At 37.3% G+C, this 14,875-nt stretch overlaps 1 protein-coding gene across 1 annotated transcript in view; it reads left to right on the top strand.

Annotated features, from left to right (window-relative positions):
- The window catches only part of AP4E1 (adaptor related protein complex 4 subunit epsilon 1), a 95,517-nt gene extending 81,285 nt beyond the window's left edge, over positions 1-14,232 (top strand). Inside the window, exons 17-21 of the mRNA XM_017896204.1 lie at positions 4,579-4,834; positions 8,480-9,037; positions 10,209-10,399; positions 12,195-12,352; positions 13,988-14,232. Of these exons, the coding sequence (XP_017751693.1) occupies positions 4,579-4,834; positions 8,480-9,037; positions 10,209-10,399; positions 12,195-12,352; positions 13,988-14,148 (1,324 nt within the window). The 3' untranslated portion in view covers positions 14,149-14,232. The remainder of the gene's footprint in view (positions 1-4,578; positions 4,835-8,479; positions 9,038-10,208; positions 10,400-12,194; positions 12,353-13,987) is intronic.
- Positions 14,233-14,875: the final 643 nt, after the last annotated feature.

The following is a 14,875-nucleotide window of genomic DNA, read 5'->3' on the forward strand; positions in this document are numbered from 1 at the left end:
AGAAAACCAAACACCGCATGTTCTCACTCATAGGTGGGAACTGAACAATGAGATCACTTGGACTCGGGAAGGGGAACATCACACACTGGGGCCTATCATGGGGAGCGGGGAGGAGGGAGGGATTGCATTGGGGAGTTATACATGATATAAATGATGAATTGATGGGTGCTGACGAGTTGATGGGTGCAGCACACCAACATGGCACAAGTATACATATGTAACAAACCTGCACGTTATGCACATGTACCCTAGAACTTAAAGTATAATTAAAAAAAAAAGAAAAAAAGAAGTCAGTCATTTTATGTTCATTGTTACATTTGTCAGTTGTCCAGTGAAATGGTTACAAGTATTTATTGGAAGAAAGATACTAATAATAGATCATGAGGAATGTAGAATATGTTGAATGAAATGGCATGAATTCAAAATCTTTTTGTTATCCTTTTTTTTTCCTGCTCTGTTAACCTCCTTATTTTCTTTCCCAGATATTTAATTTTGGTATTCCAAACATGGGGAGCAGATATTGTTTGTGGGCATTTGATGATGGAGGTGACAGCAATTAAGTGTCCCAACAGGGACCAAAGGGACAAGGGAAAGAGACAGGAACCCTTCAAACCCAGGGAGGAACTTATACACTTTTACCTGCAACAGATGACAGCATCTGTTACTATAGTACTTAACTAGGATCTGGGGGCTGTGGCAGGCCCTTGTAAATACTGTACATATACATCTACTACCCTCAGAGAAATGACATTTGGCAAAACTGCTAAGCAATTATATAATATATGCTGTATTATTGTGAAATGGAAGATGAGGGATGAATTTAAAATTTGTTTCCAAAGTGGACCTCAGCTCATGCATTATTTCAGAAGAGGAACATATTAATTGGCAAGGCGAATCATCGTAGAGGGAAGACAGTTGCTCTTTTACAGTCCCTAGCAACCTGAGAATAAAGTAGTAGCAAACCTAATTTATAATTTCTTACCTGGAGCACCCTATCTCAAATGGGAATTCCTAGAGCTGAGTTAAAATACATCCCTAATCTTTTGAAGCTTAGTTACTTGGTCCAAATTTACATCTGTATTTGAATGGTCTGAATAAAAATAATACAAGGACACACTGTGGAAAACCATGTATTAGATGATAGTATTGTCAAAATCTGGGCAAAGATGACTCATGTTTAAAAATATTCTTTTTCTAGTGTTTCATATCATTAAGAAGCATATTTTGTGTATGAAATGGCCTTATGTTGCTTTCTTATGTATTTTCCTATTTATTTATTTATTAATTATTTGAGACAAGTCTCGTTTTGTCACCCAGACTGGAGTGCAGTGGTGTGATCTTGGCTCACTGCATCCTCCACCTCCTGGGTTCTGGTGGGTTCTCCTGGGTTCTCGTGCCTCAGCCTCCCAAGTAGCTGGGATTACAGACGCCTGCCACCACGCCTGACTAATTTTTATGTTTTTAGTAGAGGCAGGGTTTCGCCAAGTTGGCCAGGCTGGTTTTGAACTCCTGGGCTCAAGTGATATGCCTGCCTCAGCATCAGTGCTGGCATTACAGGTGGGAGCTACTGCACCTGGCCATATTTTCCCACTTTTTAGATGATCTGTATGTATGCATAACAGAATATTTGTGTTGATCATAACTATGTATGCAGATGAAATAAATAAGAAAAATCTTTAAAATAGTTTGAGGCTCCTTTTAGGCTCCTTTTGTACCTCCTGCCCCTTTTTGCCAGTTGTGGATTGAGTTCCCTGGGAAGCACATTCTGTGATGGCATTTAGTATGCAGAATAATTAGGAGTCTCATTGGGATCAACATCTATAGAAGGAAGGAAAAAGAAGCAGGTTTGGGTAGAAGTTAAGATGCAATGCATTGCCAGTGACAACCTCTGCTGACACCGTGGGGAGCTCTGGAACGGGAAAGACCCTTCAGAGTTGTCCTGAGTTGAACCAAGATGGATGGCAAGGACTTTATACTTCCATTCATCCATCACTGGATGTAGGCTGCCTTGGAAGGGGCGTGATCTTGGGTGAAGTAGCCCTCTGCGGCTCAGGCAATCCCTGAAGAGGCTGAGAGCTGATAGCACTCCCAACAGCTGGTCAACAGTCCTTCATTGAAGAGGGATCCGGATGGAGCAGCCCATTGTCCTCCACATCTGCCTTTTGTTGTTGTTGTTGGTAAACTACTATTCAAATCATTTATTAGTAAAATTTAGAGACTTTTTTTCCTTTTTTTTTTTTTTTTTTTGTGAATAAAGGTAATATTTTGGTTAAAGGGAGTATACAGATACTATAATACTCTTGTGGATATTCACAAATTCCCTAGAGGTGCTTCTTTTGAGAATTCTATTCTAGAAATGTTAGGGGTTATTTTTGTGGTTCCCATGACCACTTGGGATCTGCTTATGGCAACTACAATTTTGTCTAAGAGGTTTATTGTATGACTTTTTTTTTTTTTTTTTAAAACTTTTTTAAAACCTGGAGGAAGAAAGGGGAAATGAAGATATTTGTAAAGGGATACTCAGCAGTAAAATCATTGAGAAGGAATGAACCAGTTCCCTTTAGGGCATTTTTAATTAACATTCAATTTTTCCTTTAGCTACTTACTTCTTAATAGCATTAATTCTTCACTCAGTATGAAGTGTAATTACCTGCTTTTGCTTTGTTTTGGGCTCAAAATCACATTGATCATGATTCCAACAATTTCAATACTAATAATTAGTAGAAATATTTCTGAGTCTTCCTTTTTGTTCATTTCATGATCAGCTCATCTTGTAGTAAAAATGATTTTTTTAAAATGCCATTTTGGACCATGACAGAGATGCTTAAATGAGTCAAGTGCCAAGGACACATGGTTTTTTTTTTTTTAAACTCCAGTGTTATTGAGATATAATTGCTAAATAAACATTGTATAGCTGACCCTTGAACAATATGGGTTAAACTGTGTGGGTCCACTTAGTACACAGATTTCTTCAGTAAATATGTTGGAAAAAGTTTTTCAGATTTGAGATAATTTGAAAAAACTTTCCAACAAACCATGTACCCTAGGAATATCAAAAAATTGAGAAACAATAAGATTGTCAGGAATATATAAAATATATCTAGATACTAGTCTATGTATTAATCGACTGTTTATGTTATTAGTAAGGCTTCTAGTCAACAGTAGGCTATTAGTAGTTAAGTTTTGGAGGAGTCAAAAGTTACATGTGGATTTTTGACAATGCAAGGAGTCAGTGCGCCAACCGTCTCCATTTTTCAAGGGTCAGTGGTATGTATTTAAGGTGTGCTATGTGATGTTTTGATATACCTTGTGAAATGATTACTGCAATCAAACTAATTAATGGACACATAGCTCTTATATGAGAATAATAGAGATGATCCTTGGCTATTTTAGCCTGCACTTATTAGTAACTCCAGATTCACGACTGCAACTTTTGTGACAACATTAGGATTCTAAATTTGGCCCTGGACTTACTGCCTAGATGCCTTGTTTAGGCTTTTTGGGTAGGACACCTGGCTTCTAAATAACACTTTAATTCTTTTTCAACTTAGGTGTAAAATTCGTCAGCCTCAGGCTTTTCCTAAAATCTTACTTTTTTCTTTTATAGATAAAACTTCATTGCATTTTGATAAAAGTACACTTAATAATAGTTGAAAATGTCGCTAGTATGCATAGTGAGAAAAACCTTTTGGATTAAAGTAAATTTATGGGGAGCATGTATTCACGGCAACTTGAATTTATGTCTCCTGGGTTGTAAAATTAAAGAAAAAATACAATGTAAATTTATACATAGGAGTACATTTGAATGATGTTTTTGCTTTTAACAGGATTTTACTTAATGAATTTGTATAGGTTTAATTCCTTCATATTGCTAAGAAATTTGAATCATTTCTCATCTTTAACCCATCAGAATTAAAGGTATTTTGAAAAGTCAATGGTTTTGAAAAAGTCCATGGCTGGGGCACGGTGGCTCAAGCCGTAACCAGCACTTTGGGAGGCCGAGGCGGGGGGATCAGGGTCAGGGAGACGAGAACCATCCTGGCAAACAACAGTGAAACCCCGTCTCTACTAAAAAAACAAAAACTAGCCGGCGAGGTGGCGGGTGCCTGTAGCCCAGCTACCGGGAGGCTAGGCAGGAAGAAGGCATAAACCTGGAGGCGGAGCTTGCAGTGAGCTGAGGATCCGGCCACTGCACTCAGCCCGGGCCACAGAGCGAGACTCCGTCTCAAAAAAAAAAAAAAAAAAAAAAGAAAAGCCAAATGGAAGAAAGAAACTGATTTACAGTAGTTCTATTTTGTATGACTTAAGCAATTAAGTGAAAATTAAATGCTGTGAAATTTTTAACTAAGTCTAGAGTTCTGCAGCCTTAAATCAAATCCTTTGACTAGAGGGTGGAGGGATGTTGGCTATAACTAAAATAAAATCTAGAGATCGAGGTTTTACTTCTGGTGTGTAGAATATAATGTGGCAGTTGTTTTTAAAAGGCCATGGACATTGATATGTTTTGAAAGAATGCCTCAAGAAAGTAACTATTAGCAGTTATTTAAGTTGACTTGATTTTATTATCAACCTCTTTAGGACAAATAGCTTGAAGCTAGAAGGTATAAAGAAATTGTGGGGGAAAGAAGGCTATCTTCCCAAGAAGGAAAGCAAAACTGGTGATGAAAGTGGAGCTCTGCCTATTTCTCAAGAGAGTATAATGGAGAATGTAGATCAAACTATAACAAAAAAGGATCAATCTCAAGTTCTTACCCAATCTAAAGAGGAGAAAGAAAAGCAGCTGCTGGCATCATCATTATTTGTTGGGCTAGGATCAGAAAGTACAGTCAACCTGGTAAGTAATCCGTTCTATTCCTCTAAGAATCGTTGTTGTCTGTTTGTACAAAAAAACTGGCTCTATAAAAGCTCCTGGCTGTCATTTATTTGTATGGTGAGAAGTGGCTTCCCCAGTTCTTATTCACCATCATGTCCCAGCTCCAGAACCACTAATGACATACCTTTTATATTCTTGAAAGAGAAAATGCAGTTGGCTCAACTTGAGTCAGGTGTTCTCTGTAACCCAGTCAGTGGACAAGGGTCAGGCTCCAAATAGTTACAGGTATGACCACGGCCACTCTCACCCCTGTGGGTGGATGGGGCAGTTCTCAAAGGGAAGGGGGATGATGATAATCATTCAACAATGTTGGTCTATCTTTGTAAAAAGTACTCCTCAAAATTGTATTACATGAATTGTATTCTCCCAGAACATTATTCAGCTCTAAGAATGATCAATAATATTGCTTTGTAAAATGAAAAAATACTTAAATGATGTATTAAACAAAAAGTACAGAGTATAAAGTTTTATTTATGCCTTGTTTATACCTAAGGCTGAAAAGAATTATACAAAAATGATAATTATATTCAGATACTAAGATTATGATTTTGAAATTTTTTATACTGAGAAATTATTTTCATAGTAAAAGAATGACAAGTTGGAGTGAAGGACAGGTGCTGTTTTTGAGCATCTGAGAATACCATGTAATGTATCCTCCTTTTGGTGGCTAATGAACCCACCTTGTACAAAATTTTCATTAGAGTGACAACCTCCTCCTCCCATGGTGAAATTTCCCCTTCATTCCTGTCAGTACCAGGCCAGATGGTATACCATACTATGTACTCTTTATCTTTGTCTCTTTCTTTTCTAGACTCACCAGTCTAGATCCTGTTTCTGTCAGACTTGATATTCTCTCTTAAGAAAAAACAGATTCAGCCTAAAAATATTAATAATTAATGTACCTTAATATTTTCCAAGTTGACATTTGCAGATCAGCAGTAAAGTGACTGATCTTGGGTTTTTGAGTTGTCCTGGTAGGCTGTGATGAGAGGGTACCAGTGGAATGCTCTAGGAGGAACACACCAAAGTCAGATTACACCCAGGCTCATGGAGCCTTGATTTGTGAACCTCATTGCTGCCTATTTAACAAGTGCATAGCTTTCAGGTAGATTTTTTCCTCAGGAGAACATTCAGGGTGGTATTAGATTTTTTTGTGGCGAGTTTGAAATCAGAAATGTTATTAAGATGTTTTTTCTATTAATGATGCTAAATCCTTTTGGCTTACCTCTTATACTTCCCCTCATTCTCACTCAGCTGTCACTGAAGAGTAGAAAAAGGAGTGTATTTCTCTGTTTTATGAGACCCTGAATTCTGTGAGGAATTGTGTTGTAACGTAGATGCATCATAAAGAAGGAGGAACAGTTAATGATGACATAAAATTAGCATGTATCCTCTCACTTCTCAGCCCCGACCCTTCCTCTGATACTGGGGCAAAGCAGACAGGATTGGGACTAACTGAATGTGCTCCTTCTGTGTCATGCCTCATTTTGGATGGCTGTTTTTCTCCAGGAATCCTGTTCCCTGCTGATTTTTCTTATGTTAACGTTCTCAGTTATATACATCAAGACTCTATTGATGTATTTCATTTTAACTAGCTTTTATTTTTAGGTCTGTGATCCATTTTGAATTAATTTTTTACATCACTTTAGAAAGGCCAAGGTTTATTATTATTTTTTCACCTTTGGCTTCTTATTTCACCTTTTTTTTTTGAGACAGTCTTACTCTGTTACCCAGGTTGGAGTGCAGTAGCATAATCTTGGCTCACGGCAACCTCTGCCTCTCAGGTTCAAGCAATTCTCCTGTCTCAGCCTCCAGAGTAGCTGGGATTACAGGCATGTGCCACCAAGTCCAGCTAATTTTTGTATTTTTAGTAGAGACGGGGCTTCAGCATGTTGGCCAGGCTGGTCTCAAACTCCTGACTTCAAGTGATTCTCCTCCCTTGGCCTCCCAAAGTGCTGGGATTACAGGCGTGAGCCACCATGCCTGGCCTCACCTTCATTTTTAAGACATTTTTTTTCTGAGTATGCTGTGCTAAACTGTTTCTTTTCTTCAAGCATTTAAACAAAGATGTCGCTACAGTGTCTTCTGGCCTGTATAGCTTCTGAATACTAGCAGATTGACAGTGCAGAAGAAAAGATCATTAAGCTTGAAAACAAAGTAATAGAAACCATCCAAAATGAAACATAGACCAAAAAAAAAAAAAAAAAAAAAAAATGCAGAGAGCATCGGTGACCCAGGGGACAGTAACAAGCAGTCTAATAGACATCTGGTTTTTTTTTTTTTGGTTTTTTTTTTAAGACAGAATCTTGCTGTATTGCCCAGGCTGGAGTGCAGTGTCATGATCTCAGCTCACTGCAACCTTTGCCTCCCAGGTTCAAGCAATTCTCCCACTTCAGTCTCCTGAGTAACTGGGATTATAGGCATGCACCACCACGCCTGGCTAATTTTTTTTTTTTTTTGGTAGAGACGGGGTTTCACCATGTTGGCCAAGCTGGTCTCGAACTCCTGGCCTCAAGTGATCCACCTGCCTCAGCCTCCCAAAGTACTGGGATTACAGATGTGAGCCACCATGCCTGCCCTCTAATATACATCTAACTTGAGTCCCATAACTACTGAAAATAACTAGTATTTAACAGTTATTAGTAACTATTGAAAATAACTACAGTAGTTTTTGTGCCCCCTTGTTTTGTGTTAATAAAATGTTAGTTCTTGTTTGGTGACTTCTGAATTTGGAGGTAAGAGACAAAAATCATCTGTTCAGAGTTGGAAGAAGGTGTTGGGACTTGAGGAGAGTGACAGAGAAGATATGAAAAGGGAACTAGAATTCTGGTCAACTAGAATTATGTAAAGGATGCTGTGTAGTGTCAAAGCACCCCGGGGGGTGGAGATGGAGAGTAGTGCCAGTCTGCTGCACTGATTCTAAATAGAACTTTGAGAGGCAAGGGAACACTTGAACCATCACTCCTCTTACATAGATTCACAGACCATTCTTCAGAAAGTTTAGACCAACAATGACAAGTTTGCCATTCTGTCTCCTGAATGTGTGGCAAACATCACTAGTCAGTTATTGAATTCTTTCCTGCTGAGTGTTCCAGTCAGCTGCTGCCAGTTAATTCTTGAGGTAAAATCAGTTTTTCTTTCCTGCTTACTAACTCACAGGCCACAAAATCATGATTATTATAGATGACTAAAACAGAGGTTGGGTCATCCCTGCATTCAAGAGTAACTTAGGCTTATACAGAACAACTATGGCAACTCAAAAAATGGCTAGTTTTCTCACTGTTTTTTAATTTGTTCAGTTCTATACTCTAGTATTCTGAAATCTAACAAGTTTTTTGTTCATGACTGACTTTTTGACCTTCTTTCTTTTTCTGATTCCATGTGTTTTTTTTATGAGAAACAAGATTTAGCTAATAGTTCAAAGTTATATAGCTGTCAGAATTTTAGGTCTTAACATTTTATTTATCTCTGATTCTTTGCAAATTTATTCTTTGTAGTTAGAACCTCAGCAAATTGTTATATTGCCGAGTTGAAATTATAGATGAATGTTTAAAACTCATGACTAGTAGAATGATTTCTTTTATATTATGATGTTTTATTTTGCAGCTGGGAAAAGCAGATACTGTCTCTCACAAGTTCAGAAGGAAATCAAAAATCAAGGAAGCTAAAAGTGGTGAAGCATCCAGTACTCATAATATGACCTGTTCTTCCTTTAGTTCTTTGTCAAATGTGGCATATGAAGATGACTATTACTTGAATACTTTGCACGATAGAGGAGACAAAGAATTAAAGACATTTTCTCTCAATTCAGAACTTTTGGATTCTGAGTCACTCACAGAACTGCCCTTGGTTGAGAAATTCTCAAATTGCAGTCTGTCTACACCTTCATTGTTTGCTGATAACAGCATGGAAATTTTTCACCCTCCTCAATCTATTGCAGCCTCAGTTGCCAAGGAAAGCTCTTTGGCTTCATCTTTTTTGGAAGAAACTACTGAATACATACACTCAAATGCTATGGAAGTCTGTAATAATGAAACCATATCAGTGTCTTCTTATAAAATTTGGAAAGATGATTGTTTATTGATGGTCTGGTCAGTCACTAATAAGAGTGGTTTGGAATTGAAAAGTGCTAACTTAGAAATTTTTCCTGCAGAAAATTTCAAGGTAAAATTTAAAGGTATTATTGTTTTATTTTCAGTGTGTATTTTGTGTTCTCTCTTCCTGCGCTCTTTAAATGTCTCGTTCACTTTTGTCATAAACACTAAAATGAAACTCTCAAGTTATTTAGCAAAGTAGAAGATTAAGGAGTAAGGATATTGAAGAATAAATGTGTATACTGTTTACTTCTTTCTGTCACCAATTTATTTTTACATACTAAGTGCTCAGACATCAGTTCTCTTTCTTCCCTAGCTCTGACAGATTGCCATTGTGATTGCTGGAAGTATGTTTAATTGCATTATTGTATGGATGTCCTTGGTGGAGTTATAATGAGATTTGACTAGTATATTTATCTTCCACAAAACTGGCCCAGTTTCTTCTATGAGCTAGAATGTGTTGAATGGGATATTGTCTGGGCCACTGACCAGAGCAAAAGTTCCTGATACTAGATGTGCTTTACAATCACCTGTGGGGCCGGGCGCGGTGGCTGACGCCTGTAATCACAGCACTTTGGGAGGCTGAGGTGGGCAGATCACGAGGTCAGGAGTTTGAGACCAGCCTGACCAACATGATGAAGCCCCATGTCTACTAAAAATACAAAAATTAGCTGGGCGTGGTGGTGCGCACCTGTAATCCTAGCTACTCAGGAGGCTGAGGCAGGAGAATCGCTTGAACCTGGGAGGTGGAGGTTGCAGTGAGCCAAGATTGTACCATTGCACTCCAGCCTGGGTGACAGAGTGAGACTCCATCTCAAAAAATAAAAAATAAAAAAATAACCTGTGGAACTTAAAAAAACAGACCAAACCCTTCCCAGTTGCTTTAACTTGAGGGTAGAGAATGAGAATAGATGACACCTGTATTTGTATTTATATTTAAATTCTTTTAAAATTATTTTAAAACTCTCCTATCTTTAAAACCTAGGGCCAGCCAGGACATTTACAGAGTTTTAACTGTAATGCCATTTGTTAACATAATTTTGACCTGTGTCAATTATTATTTCATTATCTGTTCTAGTGAATTTTTCTCAAGTGAAGTTGTCAGTCATCTTCATAATGTAGTTTGTTATTAACTTCCCACATTAGTATGATTTGTACCACTTCAATAGAAAATTGGTAGTCATATAATAGTCTGTATTGATCCCTTCCTTCTTCAACACTTTTGTTACTTTTATTTGCAGGTCACTGAGCAACCTGGATGCTGTTTGCCTATAATGGAAGCAGAAAGCACCAAAAGCTTTCAATATAGTGTGCAGATAGAAAAACCTTTTACAGAAGGAATTCTTTCTGGTTTTATTAGTTATCATATGATGGATACTCATTCTGCTCAGCTGGAATTTTCTGTAAACTTATCACTATTAGATTTCATTAGGTAAATGTTTTGTGAAATGTTAATTCAAGTTGTTCATTCACCAACTATTTTTTAGACCTCTTCTGTGGATGGAGGCACTATGCTGGGTGCTAGGGAGTATAACAGTTAAAAACTACACACAGTTCCTACCTTAGAGGAATTTCTAGTCTATGGAGGAGATGTGGTGCAATTACATACATACATATGTAATTATGAATTGTGCTGTGAAGAGAACATAAGTGGTACAATGAGGGATTATAATGAGAGACCTGATTTAGGTTGGAGTTGGTTGGTGACCTGGAAAAACTTGTGAGAAAAAGTATTATTTAAACTAAATAATTCCAAAGATTCTGCATGGCTTTTAAAAGTTTCTCTCATTTGTATTTTATTCAATTATTTCATAAAATCTGTTTGTTAAGCTTTAGAGAAATGTAAGAAAATTGCTCGACATAGTTATTAAACTTTTATTAAACATGCAGTTTTTACCATTGTACTAGGCACCGTGCAGTGTTACCAAAATAATTGAAAACAATATCTTACCTGCTCTAATTTTGTTTTATAAATGTACTGTTTTGAACATTAAAATATGAAGGCTGCCTGAACCCAGAATGCAGAATACCAATGAATATCTCTCTATATATTTTTAACCTCCACATGTCACTTCTGTTACAATACAATGCTCTAAATTTTGTTCATCATTCTTTTTTTGTTTTGTTTTGAGACAGGGTCTTGCTGTGTCACCCAGGCTGGAGTGCACTGCCACACTATGGTTCACTGCAGCCTCGACCTCCCAGGCTCAAGTGATCCTCCCACCTCAGGCTCCTGAGTAGCTGGGACTACAGGAATGTGCCACCATGCCAGCTAATTTTTGTGTTTTTTGTAGAGACAGAGTTTTGCCATGTTGCTCAGGCTAGTCTGAAACTCTTGGGCTCAAGCAATCTGTCTGCCTTGGCCTCCCAAAGTGCTGGGATTAGGGGCAAGGACTACCATGCCCAGCTTTGCCCATTCTTTAAAGTCTTTTAGTAATAACATAACTGTCAGTCTATTAGAGTACTGTATGCCTGTGGTGCTGATAGGATAAAATCCAGCCTTCAAAAAACTTATGTTGTGTAATTGTGGAGGTGTATCCCGTGGCGAACCTTAGTAATCAGAAGAATCACAGTATATTTAACACAGACCGTTGTTCTGTGTGTATTAATAAAATCCTCTGTATTTTTAAGATATCTTTCTTGATTATCAAATCAATAGATCCTTATTATAAAACTTAAATGCTACAGAAAAATATAAGTAGAATATAAAAGTTCTTTGTATTCCTATCCCCAGAGATATCCAGTTTTAACTATTTGATCTTTAGTCTCCTGAACCATTTAAAAAATGTATTTGTTAAAGTTCTTTCTTTTGGTCTAATTTACTTAGGGTGCTAGATCTTTGTATTCATGCTCTTTTTCATAGCTTTGATAGAGTATCCCATTATCCCCAAAATCAAAGTAGACATAAAAGAAAAGTTCTGTATTATATTTGAATGGTTTATGAAATTACTTGGTAAAATCTTAGTGGAATGACTAGTAGAAAGAGAGAGAACTGAGTGATTTATTGAAATGATATTTTAAATTTAATAATATACCTGCTTTCAGTATTTTCATCAGGTTGGAGGATGATACTAACCATTTTTAGCATATTTGCTTTAAAGACATAAATCTTACGGCACCCAAATTTACAATGATTGTGTTTTATTCTCATGAGGCATTTGAAATTTGTTTATTTAGAATCATTTCACTGTTTTTGACATATATCTAATTTTAATAATTATTTTCAGACCGTTAAAAATCTCAAGTGAAGACTTTGGGAAACTCTGGTTATCCTTCGCCAATGATGTGAAACAAAATGTAAAAATGTCAGAATCTCAAGCTGCACTTCCTTCTGCACTAAAGACTCTGCAACAGAAACTAAGACTCCATATTATTGAAATTATAGGTTTGTAGAGTTATGAAAAGGCTATTCTGTGTTTACAGGAGCTTTCTTATAATTGGAACACAAATCAACTCTTACAAGTATCAGATTTGTTAGAGCTTTGTTTCCTATTGTGACTGTCTTTCCGATGAATGTGCTTTTCAAACTGTATTAAATAATTTTTTATTGGAAAATACACATATATAAAATATACCATTTTAACAATTTTTAAACATGTAGTTAAATGGCATTAAGTATATTTACACTGTTGTGCAACTATCACCATCATCTGTCTTCAGAACTTTTTTATCTTCCTCAGCTGGAATGCTATACCTATTAAACACTAACTCGGCCTTTCCCCTTCCTCTCCACCTCTTGGCAACTACCGTTTTACCTCTTGTCTCTATGAACTTGACTGTGTTAGGTACCTTATATAATGTGGAATCATACAATACTTGTCCTTTTGTATCTGGCTTATTTCACTGAGCATAATATCTTTAAGGTTGATCCATGTTGTAGAATGTGTCCGAATTTTAATGTGATACATTTTGTTTATCCATTCATCTGTAAATGGATACTTGGGTTACTTCCACCTTTTGGCTATTGTGAGTAATGCTGCTGTGAACAGGGTTATACAAATACCTGTTTGTGTCCCTACTTTCTGTTCTTTATTTGGTTATATACCCAGAAGTAGAATTAGTAGATTATATATATGATAATTATAATTTTTTTTTTTTGAGACAGAGGCTCACTTTGTTGCCCATGCTTTAGTGCAGTGGTGCGATCTGAGCTTACTGCAACCTCCACCTTCCATGCAAGCTATTCTTATGCCTCAGCCTCCCGAGTAGCTGGGTTTACTGGTGTGTGGCACCATGCTCAGCTAATTTTTTGTATTTTTTAGTAGAGATGGGGTTTCACCATATTGCCCAGCCAGGTCTAGAACTCCTGAGCTTAATTAAGTAATCTGCCTGCCTCGGCCTCCCAAAGTGCTAGGATTACAGGCATGAACTACTGCGCCTGGCCTAGATTTAATTTTTTGAGAAACCACCATAGCATTTTCACAGCAACTGCATCATTTTATATTCCCACTAGCAATGTACTGGGGTTCCAGTTTCTCCACATCTTCATCAACACTTGTTATTACCTGTTTTTTTTCTTTTTTTTCTTTTTTTTTTTGAGACGGAGTCTTGCTCTGTCGCCCAGGCTGGAGTGCAGTGGCCGGATCTCAGCTCACTGCAAGCTCCGCCTCCCGGGTTCACGCCATTCTCCTGCCTCAGCCTCCCGAGTAGCTGGGACTACAGGCGCCCGCCAGGTCGCCCGGCTAGTTTTTTGTATTTTAGTAGAGACGGGGTTTCAGCATGTTAGCCAGGATGGTCTTGATCTCCTGACCTCGTGATCCGCCCGTCTCGGCCTCCCAAAGTGCTGGGATTACAGGCTTGAGCCACCGCGCCCGGCCTGTTTTTTTTTTTCTTTAATATTAGCCATCCTAATGGGTATGAAGCATAGTATCTCATTGTGGTTTCAATTTGCAGTTTCCTTGGTGATTAGTGATACTGAGTATCTTTTCATGTGCTTATTAGCCATTTGTGTATCATCTTGGAGAAATGTCTGTTTAAGTCCTTTTGCATTAAATCATTTTTCACTTTTGTTTTGTTGTAGGCAATGAAGGGCTATTGGCCTGTCAGCTGCTCCCATCCATCCCCTGCTTACTGCATTGCCGAGTTTATGCAGATGTATTAGCCCTGTGGTTCAGATCTTCCTGCTCTACTCTTCCTGACTATTTACTATATCAGTGTCAAAAGGTGATAGAGGGATCCTAGCAGAAGCTCTGCTAAATTTTACTCCATCAAGATCAATGGTTTACATAGATAAACTTATTTACCAAAGTCAAAAGAACTCATGGTACGTCTAATGAAAATGGGGATTCTTACAAGTGTGGTTTATATGTTTTCTTTGATTCCTGGTCAAGAAAGATCCCCAAAACTGTATCCCTAACCTTTAACTCAGGATTGTACAGTATGTTTAGGTCCCTCAAAAGTGACCTAAGCTAATGTTATAAACTGCTAATGATTTATATATCACTTAGTGTGTAGAGGGACTGAAGATATTTATTTTGTTATAAATAATTTTATAGCACGTTTACTCTAGTGCTAGCTAATTTTTAATAAAGCCAAGTCTCAGTTTTCTGCATTAAATGAAAGGGAGACATGAAATTGATAATCTCAAACTTAATTCATATTTGGCTTTGGAATGCAGTTATGTTTTTTGGTAGGCAATACTTTTGATTATGTTTGGCTTAGATCAGTGTTGAACTAAGTTGGCATAGCACACACAGTTGTATGAGATCCATGAGCATGCTGGATATTGAGGGGATCCAATCTGTGGTATATTTTTTATTATAGATAACTGTTACACATAATTCCAGATAATTTGGCTATAAAATTTGTCTGTTTTCCCCTTGCCTTTATTTTAAAATTCAAAGTAAATCACTCTATTCTTATTTTGAAAACTCAGAGCCATTTTCAAAATATCATATAGAAACAAAAC

The sequence above is a fragment of the Rhinopithecus bieti genome, unplaced genomic scaffold, assembly GCF_001698545.2.
Source record: "Rhinopithecus bieti isolate Rb0 unplaced genomic scaffold, ASM169854v2 scaffold_27781, whole genome shotgun sequence".
Classification (NCBI taxonomy): Eukaryota; Metazoa; Chordata; class Mammalia; order Primates; family Cercopithecidae; genus Rhinopithecus; species Rhinopithecus bieti.